Genomic DNA, 20,377 nt, shown 5'->3' on the forward strand with positions numbered 1-20,377 from the left:
AGCTAACGTTAGTAACCAAACCAACTGATATAACATTACAGCTCCTTGCTGTTACTCAAGTTATACGTGTTAGTTGCTTATTGGACCCTGGCAATCGGTGTGAAATGTAAGTTTGTTAGCTAGTTAACTGCTATCTGTGAACTAATGTTTTCCCTCTACAGTATGTGGTTCATTTTCAAAAGGGAGAATTAGGTGAAAATGAGGAGTTTCTTGTTTAAACAAGTGGATTCAGGCATCAAGTGTGGGCCTGGCTTAAGCTGGATGCCAATATGGTGAAAGGAACAGCACACACTTCCCTCTTTCTCACTTATTCAATAGAGTGGATATAATTGGGTATACCAGGTGTACACGCTGCCTGAAAGAGATCAATTATGTCCACGAAGGGTATCATGCTCTGCTGGCATATTGTAGAACAGATGTCCACAGGCAGAAAGTGTACAATGTAATAATGTGCAGTGTAGCCCAAATGTATTGTTTTTGTTGTGTTGAATTTGAAGGTAACACGTGTGTGTGTGTGTGTGTGTGTGTGTGTGTGTGTGTGTGTGTGTGTGTGTGTGTGTGTGTGTGTGTGTGTGTGTGTGTGTGTGTGTGTGTGTGTGTGTGTGTGTGTGTGTGTGTGTGTGTGTGTGTGACGGGGATTTTTTTTTTTTGCACACATGTAGCCTTGTGCACTTGATCAATGTCTACTACAATTTCCACTATAAGCAAAAATAGAATGCCTGTTTCATTCTATTTCTACTTTAAGATGTTTATTTAGATGTGTGGTCACAAGTGTTCTATTATAAAGGCTGTCATGGCTAACTGCAATATTAGTGTATTGTTTTTTTCTCAATACTTGAGTGTCATTTTCAGTTTAGTCTAGGCAATAAATAACATTGGATTGCTTTCTTTACATGTTTTACCTGTGAGTTAGGTTCACATTAACCACTGTATTTTACACAGACTGATCCTGTAGATCATATTCTTTTGTTTAATTAGTTAAAACCTGCATTTCCCCCTAGCAGGGATTTTTTTTGCATGTTTCAGTGCACACAAAAAGTGTCACCTTTTTTGCATCCCTGACATTTACATTACACATTTTGGTGGACGCTCTTATCCAGAGAGACTTACAGGAGCAATTAGTGCTAAGTGCCTTGCTCAAGGACACACAGATTTTTCATCTAGTCTGCTCTGGCATTCAAACCAGTGACCTTGAATGGCCAACGTTAACCGCAAGGCTACCTGCCCCACTCCACACGCTCAACACACCGCAACAGGAGGTAGACGGGCAGTTACCCACTAACATGGTCAAACATTCTTCAAGGATAGTACAGTGTGCGCATGCATGCACATTTACCCATATTGACCAGCAGGTTAATCATATTTGTGGTCCTTTTCCTGGGACCATAACCTATTATCTTATCACCCTCTATTTTCTGTTAGCGGTGCCATTTTCCTGGGCCAGGCTGACATGACTGGATAAAGACTAAAGGGACATCCCATAATATAACAACGTGATTACACACACAGCTCGATCTCACCGAGTGCCCAGTAATAGCACGTAGAATAAAGGCCATTTCCCAATCACTTGCGTGTGTGAATCTAGCAACCTCCCTGCCTGTCAGTGCTACGCAGGGTTGCGTTTTGCGTTAGTCTGCTATAAGTGAGTGTAGTAGCGAGGTGATTTATAGCTTTGACTAATTATGTTCCACATCAAAGAATAGCTCTCTGGCAGCACTGGGGTCCACCTATTTAATCAGATTTGTTGTCCTTGATTTTTAAGGCTCTAGTTGTCATGTGAAAGGATCTAGCATAATCCATCCACCACCACTTCCATTGTTCTTAAATATACAGGTTCATTCATTCAAGATTTTTTACTTTATTTGGACTATTTTAACATTGTAGAATAATAGTGAAGACATAAACTATGGAATCATGTAGCAACCAAAAAAGTGTTAAACAAAACTAAATATATTTGAGGTTCTTCAAATAGCCACCCGTTGCCTTGATGACAGCTTTGCACACTCTTGACATTCTCTCAACCAGCTTCATGAGGAATGCTTTTCCAACAGTCTTGAAGGAGTTCCCACATATGCTGAACACTTGTTGGTTGCTTTTCCTTCAGTCTGCGGTCCAACTCATCCCAAACAATCTCAATTGGGTTGAGGTCGGGTGATTGATGCAGGTCATCTGATGCAGCCCTCAATTACTCACCTTCTTGGTCAAATAGTCATTACACCGCCTGGAGGTGTTAGGTCATTGTCCTGTTGAAGAATAAATGGTAAGCTAAGCGCAAACCGGATGGGATCGCTGCAGAATGCCGTGGTAGCAATGCTGGTTAAAGTGCCTTGAATTGTAAGTAAATCACTGACAGTATCACCAGCAAAACTCCATTACACTGTCATGCTTCACGGCGGGAACCACACATGCAGAGGCCATCCGTTCACCTACTCTCACAAAGCCACAGTGGTTGGAACCAAAAGTCTCTTTTTCTTATTGGTGTGCTTGGGTAGTGGTTTCTTTGTAGCAATTCGACCATGAAGGCCTGATTTACGCAGTCTCCTCTGAACAGTTGATGTTGGACACATCTTGACATCAACTGTTCAGAGGAGACTGCGTGAATCAGGCCTTCATGGTCGAATTGCTGCAAAGAAACCACTACCCAAGCACACCAGATGTGTCTGTTACTTGAAATCTCTGAAGCATTTATTTGGGCTGCAATTTCTGAGGCTGGTAACTCTAATAGACATATCCTCTGCAGCAGAGGTAACTCTGGGTTTTCCTTTCCTGTGGTGGTCCTCATGAGAGCCAGTTTCATCATAGTGCTTGATGGTTTTTGTGACTGTACTTGAAGAAACTTTCAGAGTTCTTGAAATGTTCTGCATTGACTGACATTCATGTCTTAAAGTAATGATGGACTGTCGTTTCTCTTTGCTTATTTGAGCTGTTCTTGCCATACTATGGACTTGGTCTTTTACCAAATAGGGCGATCTTCTGTATACCACCCCTACCTTCTCACAACACAACTGATTGGCTCAAATGTATTAAGAAGGAAATCAATTCCACAAATTAACTTTTAGCAAGGCACACCTGTTAATTGAAATGCATTCCAGGTGACTACCTCATGAAGCTGGTTGAGAGAATTCCACGAGTGTGCGAAGTCATCAAGGAAAAGTGTGGCTATTTGAAGAATCTCAAATATATTTTGATTTGTTGAACACTTTTTTTTTGTTACTACATGATTCCATATGTGTTATTTCATAGTTTTGATGTCTACACTATTATTCTACTTTGTAGAAAATAGTACAACTAAAGAAACCCTGGAATGAGTAGGTATCCACACTTTTGACTGGTACTGTATATTTTTTTTCCATTTTGTGTTTCATCATTATTTACTTCCCAGCAATTGATTTACCATTGGCCTATCTAGCAGATCATATTTTGTCCGAACTCCTTTTCATGCTAGTTTTTTTTTTAAATGACTAATTATTATATTTGTGTACTCATCTCCAATATGCTCCGTGTTCACTAGCAAGCGGTGCTGTGCGGTGAAACACCACTTCCCATTCATTTTCAATGGAAGGAAAGCTGTGAGAGAGTGCAGGGCGCCTTTAGGCGGTGGTGGAAAAAGTTCATATTTTCCCAACCTTATGCAAATCGGCAGCGGCGACCGCTGGGCAATGACCAATCATATCGATTGGTTCCCATGACGAGTTTGACGCTATGCGACCCAAGGCTGGAGACGGTCTTCAGTAAAGACTGCTGACAGAAATACTAGGATTGATCAAATGTATGTTGTTATGCCGTTATAAATCAATCATGCAAAAACATTTACATTTGAGAGTAATATGTTAATGTAGAGACAAACGATTCGGTGCTATTTTCTCTGAGCCTCTTTACTGTGTCGCCACCATGCTCGATACTAGTTACAAGGACCGCTACTTCTATGCCGACAAACAGGGTTTACGTGAAATGTTAGACACAGCTGGACAAGATGAAAACGGACACAGTGACAGTGGAAGAGAGGCCACGGACAGACAGCTGAAACTTCACTTTTTGACATGTATGATGAAATCCTGGTTGAGAATGAAACTACTGAACAAATTAACAATGAAACAGCACAGCAAGTAAGTGAAAGAAACCGGAGACTGTAGTGACACCTCTTGCAGTGCCTTAGACCGCTGTGTGTGTGTTATCTATTTAACTGTACTAGAATGCTTAAAAGGCCGCTCAAATGTTAAATATCAGGTATATGTATTGTTTTTTTGCCAAAGGAAATATTGGATATCGTATTGGCCAAAAATGTCATGTTGGTGCACCCCTAGTGTTGTGACATGAGTATGAAATTGTAATTCTGATTGTTAAGGACTCCTGAAACGAGCAGCAAACCAGGCTGCTGTCTTGTGAAACAGTGGATGTAAAGAATCAAGGCATTTAAGGCATTTACTGCAAATTGAATGTTACATTTTGTAAGGTTGCCTTGCTAATATTTGATATGCAGATGAAGTAACATTTGCTAGCTAACTTTTCTTATTGTGCAGTGGAGGATTAAAAAAATACCTGTGGATGTGTAGCTATCTATGTAGCCGATCTGATTATGGATCCTAAAACATTTGGAATACATATTAGTTAAGATCCTAGCTATGAACCTCAGCTGTATCAACTTCAAAACAGTCTGAATTACCTTAATGAAGCCTATGGATTGAGTAAAATATATTTTGTGCCAAGGATGCAAGTCGTATATACATTTAGTTATTACCATGCTTGAGATCCCCACATTGTAGCTTGTACATTTTAATATATTTGCTGATATATTCATGTACTCTATCTTGGCAAATACAGGTGCAGTTCAGGTATGAACATCTTTCAGATTATTTTTCAGTCATATTCAATACCAGGAGTATCAAATTCCAGTCTTTGAATGATGCTCGGTCTGTATGTGTGTATTACAATTATACACTTCAACAGTGTTTACCAATCTTGGTCCTGGGACATCAATGCCTACACATTGTGTCTATGCGATAGACTACAAACATGATTAAACTAGTTAAAGGCTGATTTAAGAAACCGTACCCTACACTTCCTATGCATCATGTAAATACTGTAAAACCGGTTCATCTCCATCTAATTTCCTTCATCTGCACTGATCTGGTAAACACAGGATAGGTGTAGTATTTCATCAAATGAGACTTACTTTCAACCAGTAGAGAATGTGAAACACTTTATTGACAAGTTCATTGTCAAAGTGTTTATAAGTACGTACTATATTATAAATGCAAGTTCAATCTGTACTTCAATGCACATCTGGTGTGCATTATAAAAACAGAGGAAGAAAGAGGTGTACAAATGAGAATTTGTTCTCAACTAGCCTACCTAGTTAAAGGTGTGGGGAGAAAAAAAGACAAAGTGATTAGAACAGAGGAGCAGGGAAGGTTGCATATGATTAATGAATCACAGTGCTACCTTAATACTCTCTCAGTTCATCACAATTACATAATAGTGTGTCTCCTAACCAGCCTTGGGCTCCCAGTTGGCCCAAAGATAATCTTAAGAGCGGATGAGGTGGCGATGACGGGACTGGGGGATGACAACCTCTCTCACATCAACATACCTGCAGATGAGAGAGAGCCTGTTTATAAGCCTCTCTTTTTTTAACACTGTCAGTCATCATCAGGAGGTGAAATGCAAAACTGACCTTGGATCATTAACTCTGGGACTACTACATCTCTATCTGTATTTCAATGTAAAGCATCTCTTTAATAATACTTCCTGTTGGCCTGACCAAGTGACTTCTCACATGCTGTGCCCTCTGTAGCCAGTTCAGATGCGGGAGGGATTCACCGACACAGCTGATATAACCTAGAGGATTTCTGGAGAAGGGGAGAGCGGGATGAAGTGAAGGACAGAGACTGTTATTCAGATGTGCATCAATCATATTGATACATGAGTGTGTTGGTGTGGCTTATAGGGTGTCTAATTGTTCTACCTTTTTTCAATATGGGTGACTTAAAATAGCCTGTTTTTGTACAGACATCACACCCATACCTAAACAGGACCCTCATCTGAGAAGTAGAAATCAAAGGGATAGAAACTGGGAAGTGAGTAACTGCAGTTGACATGGCTAGGAAAATAGAAGATTACTCTAATTGCAATTGGGTGGCTCTTAAAAGAGTTGTGCATAGTATAGTAGTCTATGGTGTTGCCATCTCCCGCACACTGATTGCTCCTCTTGCTGCATTGTTGGACCCCATCCTTGAAACATCCTACAGAGCAGCAGACTTCGCTCGCACACGACAGCGAGCTGCAGATCCCCTCCTGGTCCTCGTGTCTATCCCCATGAAGTTATGCAGGACACAGGTAGCCTTCACACGCCTGAATTCCTCCAGGAGGCAGTCCCAGATGGACCAGGTCACTCAACCTTCCAGTGCCCTACACGGTAACTGTAGGCAATCGTTTTGAAGAAATCTCCAGTTACAAGGTATCTGTAGGAATATGGATGATAATATCATTATTAGACTTTTACATCACAAGGTCATTGTGGATTACTGAAATATAATATCCCCATTGGATGGATTGATGCATGTGACAATTGCAGGATCACAACAAGTATAGCATCACAAATGAATATATAAAAAACACTTGAAGCTTGATGATGAGTTGATCATTTGAATCAGCTGTGCAGTGCTAAGGCAAAAACAAAATGTACACCCCTTTGCGTCCACAGGACCAGGATTGAGACCCACTGCTCTTCATTGGGACCTCTTCATCTGCAGACAGGCTTTCACAGCTCTGTATCTGAGGACAGAAAACTTCACATGAAACAGACTGCATTATACTCAAATTAGACAGCACTGAATGATATGTTACTATCTCTGTCCTCACTTCTAGGGACTGGAACTACACAAAGTACCTGCCCTATCCAGAATAGCCTACTTTCTCACTTTGACAGTTGGGGCTGCTATCCTTTCACCATCCTCCATGGCTGTTAGCTAGCTACCTACAAATGCATTTTTTTTACAGTGATAAATGCTTTATGATAGCTAGCTAATATGACATTGGGTAGCTGGTGATATGTAATTCACTTAGCTAGCTTTCTATACGCTATGTAAAGTTGGCTAGCTAGCAGCTCATTTGAGTTAGCCAGCAGTGTAGCTAGTTCGCTAATAATAAATATATATTTTTTTACATTTTCAAAATATATTTACTTACTTGAATAAGTTCTCCCAGCCATAGGGATGATTTGGAAACAGCAAAGTTTGTCACCAGAGAGTTTTAGAGAATACTATTATTTAACTATTTACCCATTTAATAACCAGACCTTCATACAAACCTGCTATACTGAATTCTTGACGCACAATTGAATGTGCTGCCAGCACTCCCACAAGCGAGCTACTCTGGGCGGCATGTGGTAATGTACCGTGTGCTAGTGAACACGAGCCATTACAGTAATGTGCATAGTGTATAAAAGCCACAGCCATCTGGGTGATTTTATACACTGCTCAAAAAAAATAAAGGGAACACTTAAACAACACAATGAAACTCCAAGTCAATCACACTTCTGTGAAATCAAACTGTCCACTTAGGAAGCAACACTGATTGACAAATTTCACATGATGTTGTGCAAATGGAATAGACAACAGGTGGAAATTTTAGGCAATTAGCAAGACACCCCCAATAAAGGAGTGGTTCTGCAGGTGGGGACCACAGACCACTTCTCAGTTCCTATGCTTCCTGGCTGATGTTTTGGTCACTTTTGAATGCTGGTGGTGCTTTCACTCTAGTGGTAGCATGAGACGGAGTCTACAACCCACACAAGTGGCTCAGGTAGTGCAGCTCATCCAGGATGGCACATCAATGTGAGCTGTGGCAAGAAGGTTTGCTGTGTCTGTCAGCGTAGTGTCCAGAGCATGGAGGCGCTACCAGGAGACAGGCCAGTACATCAGGAGACGTGGAGGAGGCCGTAGGAGGGCAACAACCCAGCAGCAGGACCCCTACCTCCACCTTTGTGCAAGGAGGAGCACTGCCAGAGCCCTGCAAAATGACCTCCAGCAGGCCACAAATGTGCATGTGTCTGCTCAAACGGTCAGAAACAGACTCCATGAGGGTGGTATGAGGGCCCGACGTCCACAGGTGGGGGTTGTGCTTACAACCCAACACCGTGCAGGACGTTTGGCATTTGCCAGAGAACACCAAGATTGGCAAATTCGCCACTGGTGCCCTGTGCTCTTCACAGATGAAATCAGGTTCACACTGAGCACGTGACAGACGTGACAGTCTGGAGAGGCCGTGGAGAAAGTTCTGCTGCCTGCAAATCAAATCAAATTGTATTTGTCACATACACATGGTTAGCAGATGTTAATGCGAGTGTAGCGAAATGCTTGTGCTTCTAGTTCCGACAATGCAGTGATAACCAACAAGTAATCTAACTAACAATTCCAAAACTACTGTCTTATACACAGTGTAAGGGGATAAGGAATATGTACATAAGGATATATGAATGAGTGATGGTACAGAGCAGCATACAGTAGATGGTATCGAGTACAGTATATACATATGAGATGAGTGTGTAGACAAAGTAAACAAAGTGGCATAGTTAAAGTGGCTAGTGATACATGTATTACATAAGGATGCAGTCGATGATGTAGAGTACAGTATATACATATGCATATGAGATGAATAATGTAGGGTAAGTAACATTGTATAAGGTAGCATTGTTTAAAGTGGCTAGTGATATATTTACATCATTTCCCATCAATTCCCATTATTAAAATGGCTGGAGTTGGGTCAGTGTCAATGACAGTGTGTTGGCAGCAGCCACTCAATGTTAGTGGTGGCTGTTAAACAGTCTGATGGCCTTGAGATAGAAGCTGTTTTTCAGTCTCTCGGTCCCAGCTTTGATGCACCTGTACTGACCTCGCCTTCTGGATGATAGCGGGGTGAACAGGCAGTGGTTCGGGTTGATGTCCTTGATGATCTTTATGGCCTTCCTGTAACAACGGGTGGTGTAGATGTCCTGGAGGGCAGGTAGTTTGCCCCCGGTGATGCGTTGTGCAGTCCTCACTACCCTCTGGAGAGCCTTACGGTTGAGGGCGGAGCTGTTGCCGTACCAGGCGGTGATACAGCCCGCCAGGATGCTCTCGATTGTGCATCTGTAGAAGTTTGTGAGTGCTTTTGGTGACAAGCCGAATTTCTTCAGCCTCCTGAGGTTGAAGAGGTGCTGCTGCGCCTTCTTCACGACGCTGTCAGTGTGAGTGGACCAATTCAGTTTGTCTGTGATGTGTATGCCGAGGTACTTAAAACTAGCTACCCTCTCCACTACTGTTCCATCGATGTGGATAGGGGGGTGTTCCCTCTGCTGTTTCCTGAAGTCCACAATCATCTCCTTAGTTTTGTTGACGTTGAGTGTGAGGTTATTTTCCTGACACCACACTCCGGGGGCCCTCACCTCCTCCCTGTAGGCCGTCTCGTCATTGTTGGTAATCAAGCCTACCACTGTTGTGTCGTCCGCAAACTTGATGATTGAGTTGGAGGCGTGCGTGGCCACGCAGTCGTGGGTGAACAGGGAGTACAGGAGAGGGCTCAGAACGCACCCTTGTGGGGCCCCCGTGTTGAGGATCAGCGGGGAGGAGATGTTGTTGCCTACCCTCACCACCTGGGGGTGGCCCGTCAGGAAGTCCAGTACCCAGTTGCACAGGGCGGGGTCGAGGCCCAGGGTCTCGAGCTTGATGACGAGCTTGGAGGGTACTATGGTGTTGAATGCCGAGCTGTAGTCGATGAACAGCATTCTCACATAGGTATTCCTTTTGTCCAGTTGGGTTAGGGCAGTCTGCAGTGTGGTTGAGATTGCATCGTCTGTGGACTTATTTGGGCGGTAAGCAAATTGGAGTGGGTCTAGGGTGTCAGGTAGGGTGGATGTGATATGGTCCTTGACTAGTCTCTCAAAGCACTTCATGATGACGGAAGTGAGTGCTACGGGGCGGTAGTCGTTTAGCTCAGTTACCTTAGCTTTCTTGGGAACAGGAACAATGGTGGCCCTCTTGAAGCATGTGGGAACAGCAGACTGGTATAGGGATTGATTGAATATGTCCGTAAACACACCGGCCAGCTGGTCTGTGCATGCTCTGAGGGCGCGGCTGGGGATGCCGTCTGGGCCTGCAGCCTTGCGAGGGTTAACACGTTTAAATGTCTTACTCACCTCGGCTGCAGTGAAGGAGATACCGCATGTTTTCGTTGCAGGCCGTGTCAGGGGCACTGTATTGTCCTCAAAGCGGGCAAAAAAGTTATTTAGTCTGCCTGGGAGCAAGACATCCTGGTCCGTGACTGGGCTGGATTTCTTCCTGTAGTCCGTGATTGACTGTAGACCCTGCCACATGCCTCTTGTGTCTGAGCCATTGAATTGAGATTCCACTTTGTCTCTGTACTGACGCTTAGCTTGTTTAATAGCCTTGCGGAGGGAATAGCTGCATTGTTTATATTCGGACATGTTGCCAGATTCCTTGCCCTGATTAAAAGCAGTGGTTCGCGCTTTCTGTTTCACCCGAATGCTGCCATCAATCCACGGTTTCTGGTTTGGGAATGTTTTTATCGTTGCTATGGGAACGACATCTTCGACGCACGTTCTAATGAACTCGCACACCGACTCAGCGTATTCGTCAATATTTCCATCTGACGCAATACGAAACATGTCCCAGTCCACGTGATGGAAGCAGCCTTGGAGTGTAGAGTCAGCTTGTTCTGACCAGCGTTGGACAGACCTCAGCGTGGGGGCCTCTTGTTTTAGCTTCTGCCTGTAGGCAGGGATCAGCAAAATGGAGTCGTGGTCAGCTTTCCCGAAAGGGGGGCGGGGCAGGGCCTTATATACGTCTGTGACATCATGTCTTGCTCCATCCACCGTTGCACCACAGACTGTCCAGGAGTTGGCGGATGCTTTAGTCCAGGTCTGGGAGGAGATCCCTCAGGAGACCATCCGCCACCTCATCAGGAGCATGCCCAGGTGTTGTAGGGAGGTCATACAGTCACGTGGAGGCCACACACACTATTGAGCCTCATTTTGACTTGTTTTAAGGACATTACATCAAAGTTGGATCAGCCTGTAGTGTGGTTTTCCACTTTAATTTTGAGTGTGACTCCAAATCCAGACCTCCATGGGTTGATAAATTTGATTTCCATTGATAATTTGTGTGTGATTTTGTTGTCAGCACATTCAACTATGTAAAGAAAAAATGATTTAATAAGAATATTTCATTCATTCAGATCTAGGATGTGTTATTTTAGTGTTCCCTTTATTTGTTTGAGCAGTGTATGTAGTGTTAAAGTGTGGCGGATATCCTGAATATCCTTTCACTACATTCATTACCAAGGGACTTGAACAGTGGCGAATACAGATGCCATTAGCTTAATTTTCTGGCTAATCAAAAATCTGAGGCAGCAGCATTTTTTTAAAGGACCGTTGACTACTTTTATAAATATTTTTTTAAATATTTGTGGGTACTGATTAGGCAATTTTCCGAGCACTCTGAGGATTGGCCTACCCAAGAATGAGGGGAGGTAAATTGTTCCTGTTTTAATTCATTTAAGATGTGCTCTATACCAAATTAGCATACTCCCTTTTCCTGTTTCGCACCTGGTAGTTTATTGGATGGCACAACCAGCTCTCTGTAACCTAGAGGACAACCAGTGGGTCCATCAATACCATGTTTTTGAATTTCTCATTTATTTGGTCCAGTCTAGGTTCCTACTATTTCGGCCAAAGGCAGATGACCTCAGGTCTTGTATATTCTGGGATGAGAGAGTGATGGTTTTGTGTTCCATGACGTGTCTAATATTAGTCGTGTGGTTTTACCTCAGACCAGTAAGTGAGAGCACAGCCTGCTGAGCATCAGATACATGCCATTGGCTTGGGCTTGTGTGAGAGTGGGGGTTGGGCCTGTTTGCCTGCTCACAGCCACAATAGCATGTGACTGCGACTGGGCTGTGTGTGTTTGGTGTGTGTGTTTCATCGCAGTCTGTTATGCTCCACAGGGAGGTGAGGTGAGGTGGTTGGAGACCGATGAGCAGTGAGGGTGGTGCACCTGTATCACTAACTAATGTTACCTCCAGGTCCAGACAAACAGGTTCTAGGAGTTTCTGCCCGTCGGTCAGGCAGCAGCATTGTGCATTGAGTCATCACAAACAGAATGTGTATTCAATTCAAAGATTGACAAAAGGGATGTTTCAAGTGTACTTGAAAGGAATTCCACTCCTAAACTCTTTCAAAGATAATTCATAAAAATCCAAATAACTTTACAGATCATCATTGTGAAGGTTTTAAACACGGTTTCCCATGCTTATTCAATGAACCATAAACAATTAACAACCGTTCCACAGATGCATGTTCATTAAGACACTAACAACTTACAGATGGTAGGCAATTAAGGTCACTGTTATGAAAACTTAGGACACATAAGAGGCCTTTCTACTGACTCTGAAAAACACCAAAAGAAAGATGCCCAGGGTCCATGCACATCTGCATGAATGTTCCTTATGCATGCTGCCAGGAGGCATGAGGACTGCAAATGTGGCCAGGGCAATAACTTGCAATGTCTGTACTGTGAAGACGCCTAAGACAGCGCTACAGGGAGACAGGACAGACAACTGATCGTCCTCGCAGTGGCGGGACACATGATTCACATGTCTGTGGAACTTGTTCAAACTTGTCCAGTTTGTCTGTTGTTGAATCTTGTTATGTTAATTTAAATATTTACACATGTTGAGTTTGCTGAAAAGAAACGCATTTGACAGTGAAAGGACTTTTATTTTTTTGAGTTTATTTGCATTGTTGTGCTTTTCATTCTTTTTCAACATGCCTATTGATTGTGAACCATTTATTTATGGAGGAATACACTATTTGTGAGTGAGTGTGTATGAGTTTTCTCATCACCATGGAAATTACACTGAACAAAAATAAATGCGACATGCGTTCAGAAAACCAGTTAGTATCTGGCGTGACCACCATTTACCACATGCAGCGAGACACATCTCCTTCACGTAGAGTTGATGAGGCTGTTGATTGTTGCCTGTGGAATGTTGTCCCACTCAATGGCTGCGCGAAGTTGCTGGATATTGGCGGGAACTGAAACACTCCATTGTACATGTCGATCCAGAGCATCTCAAACATGCTCAATGGGTGACATGTCTTGTGAGTATGCAGGTCCTTGTGACATGAGGCCGTGCACTATCACGCTGAAATATGAGGTGATGGCACGACAAAGGCCTCAGGATCTCGTCACGGTATCTCTGTGCATTGAAATTGCCATCGATAAAAGCAATTGTGTTGTCTGTAGCTAATGCCTGCACATACCATAACCGCCGCCTTCGTGGGGCACTCTGTTCACAACGTTGATATCAGCAAACCGCTCGCTCACACAACGCCATACACACTGTCTGCCTTCTGTCCGGTACAGTTCAAACCGGGATTAATCTGTGAAGAACACACTTCAAAAGGCCATTAAAAGTGAGCATTTGCCCACTGAAATCGGTCCTGGGCTAGCGGTCCTGGGCTAGCGGTCCTGGGCTAGCGGTCCTGGGCTAGCGGTCCTGGGCTAGCGGTCCTGGGCTAGCGGTCCTGGGCTAGCGGTCCTGGGCTAGCGTGGTTACACGTGGTTGTGAGGGTGGTTGGATGTACTGCCAAATTCTCTAAAATGACTTTGGAGAGGTGGCTTATGGTAGCGAAATGAACATTAAATTCTCTGGCAACAGCTCTGGTGGACATTCCTGCAGTCAGCATGTCAATTGCACACTCCCTCAACTTGAGACATCTGTGGCATTGTGTGACACAACTGCATATTTTCGAGTTGCATCTTATTGTCCCCAGCACAAGATGCACGTGTGTAATGATCATGCTGTTTAATCATCATCTTGATATGCCACACCTGTCAGGTGGATGGATTATCTTGGCAAAGGAGAAATGCTCACTAACATGGATGTAAACAAATGTGTGCACAATTTGATGGCGATAAGCTTTTTGTGCGTGTGGAACATTTCTGGAATATTTTATTTCATCTCAAGAAACATGGGACCAACACTTTACATGTTGCGTTTTATATTAGTGTATAATTGGGGAGCTATATGTATAATTGTATGTTATATGATATAGTGATATAGTATAATTGTACGTTATGATATCCCCTGGCTGTCTAGGGTGGAGAAACATTTGCAACATATAGAATATCCCACCACACTAAGTTCGGTCTTCTGTGGGGGGTCTTGGGTGCCGAGTGCCCCCCAGCTAGGGTTTCTGTACCATATCGGGGTACACGGTATTACCGGAAGTGCACACAAGGGGTGCTATTCACCCCCCCCTAAAGAAAACGCACTAAACAATTTAAGCAACAGGGATCTTGAATGTCTCTAGTCTGGGTACCAGTATGTTTAGCTAACATTCAACTCCTTGCCACTCCACGTCATTGCCAAAGAGACTGACCTTAAGGCAATCTCAACATTCAATATGCAGCTGGGTTTACAGCAGAGTTTCTCATTGGTTGTTGGAAATAACATTTTCCATGTGGCGCCTCAAATAGAACTAGAATCATAAAGTAAAAAATAAAAATTTAGCTGTTAGCAAGTTGTTGTATTTTGAGGCTTAAAATCAAAGCAAAGTGGTTTCTTGATTTGGAATTGCAGTGTGTATTTAGTTTGAGTATTTACACATGAGCCAGCAACTTTTGACCGACTGGTTTCTTCTGGGAAAACAAACTGTTGCTTAGCAACCAGATACCAACATGTTCTGTGGGGAGAAAAAAAGTGATAGATCCAATATTTGGATAATTGTTGTGATTGGAGGATAGCTGTGAGGCTTTAAAAAATCAGGATCATCTCCTCTGTTCTCCGCAAGCTCATTATGGTAATGTTCATATTTGAAGATGGCAGAAAGGCTAGTCCCTGGCAATGACAAGGAGTGGAATGTTAGGTAAAGAGACTGGTACTCAGGCTAGAATGTCTCTGCTGTAACCAAGAAGTTTGATCTAGACATCTAGCTGCTTAGCTAGCAATTTAAGAAACCAAATGCAAAGCTGGAGTCCTGAGCTGATATAATTTATTTGTCACATCTTAGACTTCAAAATTATACTTTTTTAAACAGTATTGACAATCTTGCGGTCTGTATTTAAAAATACCCCGTTATACGGTATATCGCTCAAGCCTACCCCCAGTACGACAGGCCCCCACCATCAAATTACACATGAGCAGATTACTTTATTGGGCTGGCAGAACATGCAGCAGAGGGGTTTGTTTGATGTAGCTCAGTGGGTCTGAGAACTGCCCATATGGCCAACCTGCTCCAGCCTCTGCTTACTTTAGATTACAGAATGCAGTTTCAGCCCAGGCTCGTGTCTCTCTCGTGTGTGTGTGTGTCCACTGTATGTATGCTTTTTAATTTTGTTCCATATAATTCAGATCGTTTCATCTTGGCTCTCATGGATTTTCATGTGTTGGTACAACCAGGCTGTAGTAAACCGTATGGATCATTTCAGTGGTATTGCATTTTACACATAGTCGTCTGAGAGGATTTTGAACACTTGCCTCAGCACACAATGCTACATCAAGGGGATATAGCCTGGCAGCCTAGTTTAAAAAAAACTTTTTTTTTAAAGCAGCATTTTTCTTTGACGGCAAGGCGACTGACTGTCAAAAGGATTTTTCTGTGGCGGCAGCATGTGACAACTCCATTCTCTATGGACTGTAGTTCCATGCGGAGGCTTAAAGCGCTTATTGAATTGAATGGAAAGAATCTTTAGCTCCGTTGATGTCGCAAGGAAATTATGTTTATTCGTTCTAAGAATAACTCCTTGAGAATATGAGGCTCCAGTTGGATGATGAGCAGAGCAACAGTGTCAGTTTTTTACGTGTCAACCTATTCTTTCTGCTGTTTTTTTTCCTGTGTGGTTCACATTTTACTGATGTGTAGCACTTGACCTCCTAAAAATGTGTAGTTTTATGAAGGCTCTATTTCGAAGATTTGAAATGCTGCTTCCATAATCCTGTTTAACCAAAACACTGTTAAAAACCTTAACTGAAATCTCCAACTGCTAATGTACCAGTGTGAACAGAATGAAATCTTGATTTTCATTTTAGAAATAACAGACTTAGAATTAGACATTCTAATTCTATGAGTAGTCCCTAGGTGCTCATGAAGGGAATGCTATGCAACCAGTGTGCGCTATTAGGCTAGTGGACTTCATCTCTCTCTCTCTCTCTCTCTCCCTCTGTGTGTCCAGGTGTAGCCCATTGCCTGGAGATCACGTCCCAGGGGCCCACGTCCATAGAGAAGGCCAGCAGTGATAGTGTCAAGCTGGACTGCCAGTTCTCTCTGGCCCCCGAGGACTCTGGCCCCCTGGACATCGAATGGAGCCTGCTGGCCTCTGACAACCAGAAAGAGGATAAAGTGGTGAGTGGGTGGTTATATGTGGTCCCTCCAAGTGGTTTGTATGTGGGGGGTTTTTCATCCCTGATAAAGTTTTTGGGTTATTCCTGCTCTCGTATGTCAGAAGTCATGCTCTGTCAGAACTAGTCAATGTTATCCATTGTTACAACAGAAGTGTTTTGCCAGTCTTAATGTTGTCAGAAGCAGCAACCGGAACTGGTTAACCAGAGGCAAAGAGAGCCATGCTTAAAGGTCTGTCTGCTTTGATACAGTACCTGCCATTTGAGAAGTAAAAGGAGAAGTCAGGTTTTTCCCCCTTTTGTTAAGCAGTTCTCTTTCACACAACCCCCAAACATGACTAAAAATAGGTTAATGTTTTACTTGTTCCATCTTTTAAAGCTCTATAAAATATCCCACATGGGTTTGAGTGTGTGTGTGTGTGTATGGCATGGAGCTCTTTCAGTGTGTGTGTGCAAGCATGCACTGTCCACACCCATTAGCGTGTGAAAAGGAGTATGTGGGTGCATTAGTTGGCTCTCGTAACCTCAACCACCTGCTCTCTGCATGGGGCCTCTATTGAGTGGAATGCCACCTCACAGCCATGCTGTGGGAACCCAGCAGCTCCCTGTGTACAGGCCATGTCATCCCTCTATAGCTTGGAGGTATGGGGTGCACCAAGCTGCTGATAATAGATAGATCCACATAGCCCATGCACTGCCAGAGGGCATGTAGCTAGAAGCCTAGAGATGGATAAGGTAACTGAGCTAAACAACTACCGCCCCGTAGCACTCACTTCCGTCATCATGAAGTGCTTTGAGAGCCTAGTCAAGGACCATATCACCTCCACCCTACCTGACACCCTAGACCCACTCCAATTTGCTTACCGCCCAAATTGGTCCACAGACGACGTAATCTCAACCACACTGCACACTGCCCTAACCCATCTGGACAAGAAGAATACCTATGTGAGAATGCTGTTCATCGACTACAGCTCAACATTTAACACCATAGTACCCTCCAAACTCGTCATCAAGCTCGAGACTCTGGGTCTCGACCCCGCCCTGTGCAACTGGGTACTGGACTTCCTGACGGGCCGCCCCCAGGTGGTGATGGTAGGTAACAACCTCTCCACCCCGCTGATCCTCAACACTGGGGCCCCACAAGGGTGCGTTATGAGCCCTCTCCTCTACTCCCTGTTCACCCACGACTGCGTGCCCATGCACCGCTCCAACTCAATTATCAAGTTTGCGGATGACACTACAGTGGTAGGCTTGATTACCAACAACAACGAGACGGCCTACAGGGAGGAGGTGAGGGCCCTCGGAGTGTGGTGTCAGGAAAATAACCTCACACTCAACGTCAACAAAACTAAGGAGATGATTGTGGACTTCAGGAAACAGCAGAGGGAACACCCCCCTATCCACATCGATGGAACAGTAGTGGAGAGGGTAGCAAGTTTTAAGTTCCTCGGCGTACACATCACAGACAAACTGAATTGGTCCACCCACACAGACAGCATTGTGAAGAAGGCGCAGCAGCGCCTCTTCAACCTCAGGAGGCTGAAGAAATTTGGCTTGTCACCAAACGCACTCACAAACTTCTACAGATGCACAATCGAGAGCATCCTGTCGGGCTGTATCACCACCTGGTACGGCAACTGCTCCGCCCACAACCGTAAGGCTCTCCAGAGGGTAGTGAGGTCTGCACAACGCATCACCGGGGGCAAACTACCTGCCCTCCAGGACAACTACACCACCCGATGTCACAGGAAGTCCATAAAGATCAGCAAGGACAACAACCACCCGAACCACTGCCTGTTCACCCCGCTATCATCCAGAAGGCGAGGTCAGTACAGGTGCATCAAAGCTGGGACAGACTGAAAAACAGCCACCTCTAACATTGAGTGGCTGCTGCCAACACACTCAACTCCAGCCACTTTAATAATGGGAATTGATGTAAAATATATCACTAGACACTTTAAACAATGCTACTTAATATAATGTTTACATACCCTACATTATTTATCTCATATGTATACGTATATACCTTACTCTATATCATCTACTGCATCTTTATGTAATACATGTATCACTAGCCACTTTAAACTATGCCACTTTGTTTACATACTCATCTCATATGTATATACTGTACTCGATACCATCTACTGCATCTTGCCTATGTCGCTCTGTACCATCACTCATTCATTTATCTTTATGTACATATTATTTATCCCTTTACACTTGTGTGTGTATAAGGTAGTAGTTTTGGAATTGTTAGGTAGAGTACTCGTTGGTTATTACTGCATTGTCGGAACTAGAAGCACAAGAATTTCGCTACACTCGCATTAACATCTGCTAACCATGTGTATGTGACAAATAAAATTTGATTTGATTTGGATACAGTCTCTCCTGTACTTCTCCATTCCCTCCTTTACTAGTGATGCCTCTGCATCTCTTTCAAATCAAATTGTGTTTGTCATATGTGCCGAATACAACCTTATAGTGAAATGCTTATTAACCAACAATGCAGTTTTAAGAAAATACCTATTAAAAAGAAGTAAGACCTAAGAATAACAAATAATGAAAGAGCAGCTGTAAATTACAATAGGGGGGGCTATGTTTATTTCACCTTTATTTAACCAGGTAGGCCAGTTGAGAACATTTACAACTACGACCTGGCCAAGATAAAGCAAAGCAGTGCGACAAATGCCCGACTAGCATGCACCCGCATGCCCGACTAGCATCACCACCCTGGATGGTTCCGACCTTGAATATGTGGACATCTATAAGTACCGAGGTGTCTGGCTAGACTGCAAACTCTCCTTCCAGACTCACATCAAACATCTCCAATCGAAAATCAAATCAAGAGTCTGCTTTCTATTCCGCAACAAAGCCTCCTTCACTCACGCTGCCAAGCTTACCCTAGTAAAACTGACTATCCTACCGATCCTCGACTTCGGCGATGTCATCTACAAAATGGCTTCCAACACTCTACTCAGCAAACTGGATGCAGTCTATCATAGTGCCATCCGTTTTGTCACTAAAGCACCTTATACCACCCACCATTGCGACTTGTATGCTCTAGTCGGCTGGCCCTCACTACATATTCGTCGCCAGACCCACTGGCTCCAGGTCATCTACAAGTCCATGCTATGTAAAGCTCCGCCTTATCTCAGTTCACTGGTCACGATGGCAACACCCATCCGTAGCACGTGCTCCAGCAGGTGTATCTCACTGATCATCCCTAAAGCCAACACCTCATTTGGTCGCCTTTCGTTCCAGTACTCTGCTGCCTGTGACTGGAACGAATTGCAAAAATCGCTGAAGTTGGAGACTTTTATCTCCCTCACCAACTTCAAACATCAGCTATCCGAGCAGCTAACCGATCGCTGCAGCTGTACATAGTCTATAGGTAAATAGCCCACCCATTTTCACCTACCTAATTCCCATACTGTTTTTATTTATTTACTTTTCTGCTCTTTTGCACACCAATATCTCTACCTGTACATGACCATCTGATCATTTATCACTCCAGTGTTAATCTGCAAAATTGTATTATTCGCCTACCTCCTCATGCCTTTTGCACACATTGTATATAGACTGCCCATTTTTTTCTACTGTGTTATTGACTTGCTAATTGTTTACTCCATGTGTAACTCTGTGTTGTCTGTTCACACTGCTATGCTTTATCTTGGCCAGGTCGCAGTTGCAAATGAGAACTTGTTCTCAACTAGCCTACCTGGTTAAATAAAGGTGAAATAAAAAAAATATTAAAAAAATAAACAAACATACAGTCAATAACACAATAGAAAAGAAAAATAGAAAAATCTATGTAAAGTATGTGTGCAAATGTAGTGAGGTAGGCAATAAATAGGCCATAGAGGTGAAATAATTCCAATTTAGCATTAATACTGGAGTGATTGATGTACAGATGATGTGCAAGTAGAGATACTGGGGTGTAAAGAGGGTAACTAATAATATGGGGATGAGGTAGTTGGGT

At 43.4% G+C, this 20,377-nt stretch overlaps 1 protein-coding gene across 1 annotated transcript in view; it reads left to right on the plus strand.

Moving 5' to 3' along the window:
* LOC124010485 (coxsackievirus and adenovirus receptor homolog) overlaps nt 1-20,377 on the plus strand; it is a 111,229-nt gene that overhangs the window by 44,008 nt on the left and 46,844 nt on the right. Inside the window, exon 2 of the mRNA XM_046322967.1 lies at nt 16,233-16,402. Within this exon, the coding sequence (XP_046178923.1) occupies nt 16,233-16,402 (170 nt within the window). The remainder of the gene's footprint in view (nt 1-16,232; nt 16,403-20,377) is intronic.

This window comes from Oncorhynchus gorbuscha, linkage group LG02, assembly GCF_021184085.1.
Source record: "Oncorhynchus gorbuscha isolate QuinsamMale2020 ecotype Even-year linkage group LG02, OgorEven_v1.0, whole genome shotgun sequence".
Lineage (NCBI taxonomy): Eukaryota > Metazoa > Chordata > Actinopteri > Salmoniformes > Salmonidae > Oncorhynchus > Oncorhynchus gorbuscha.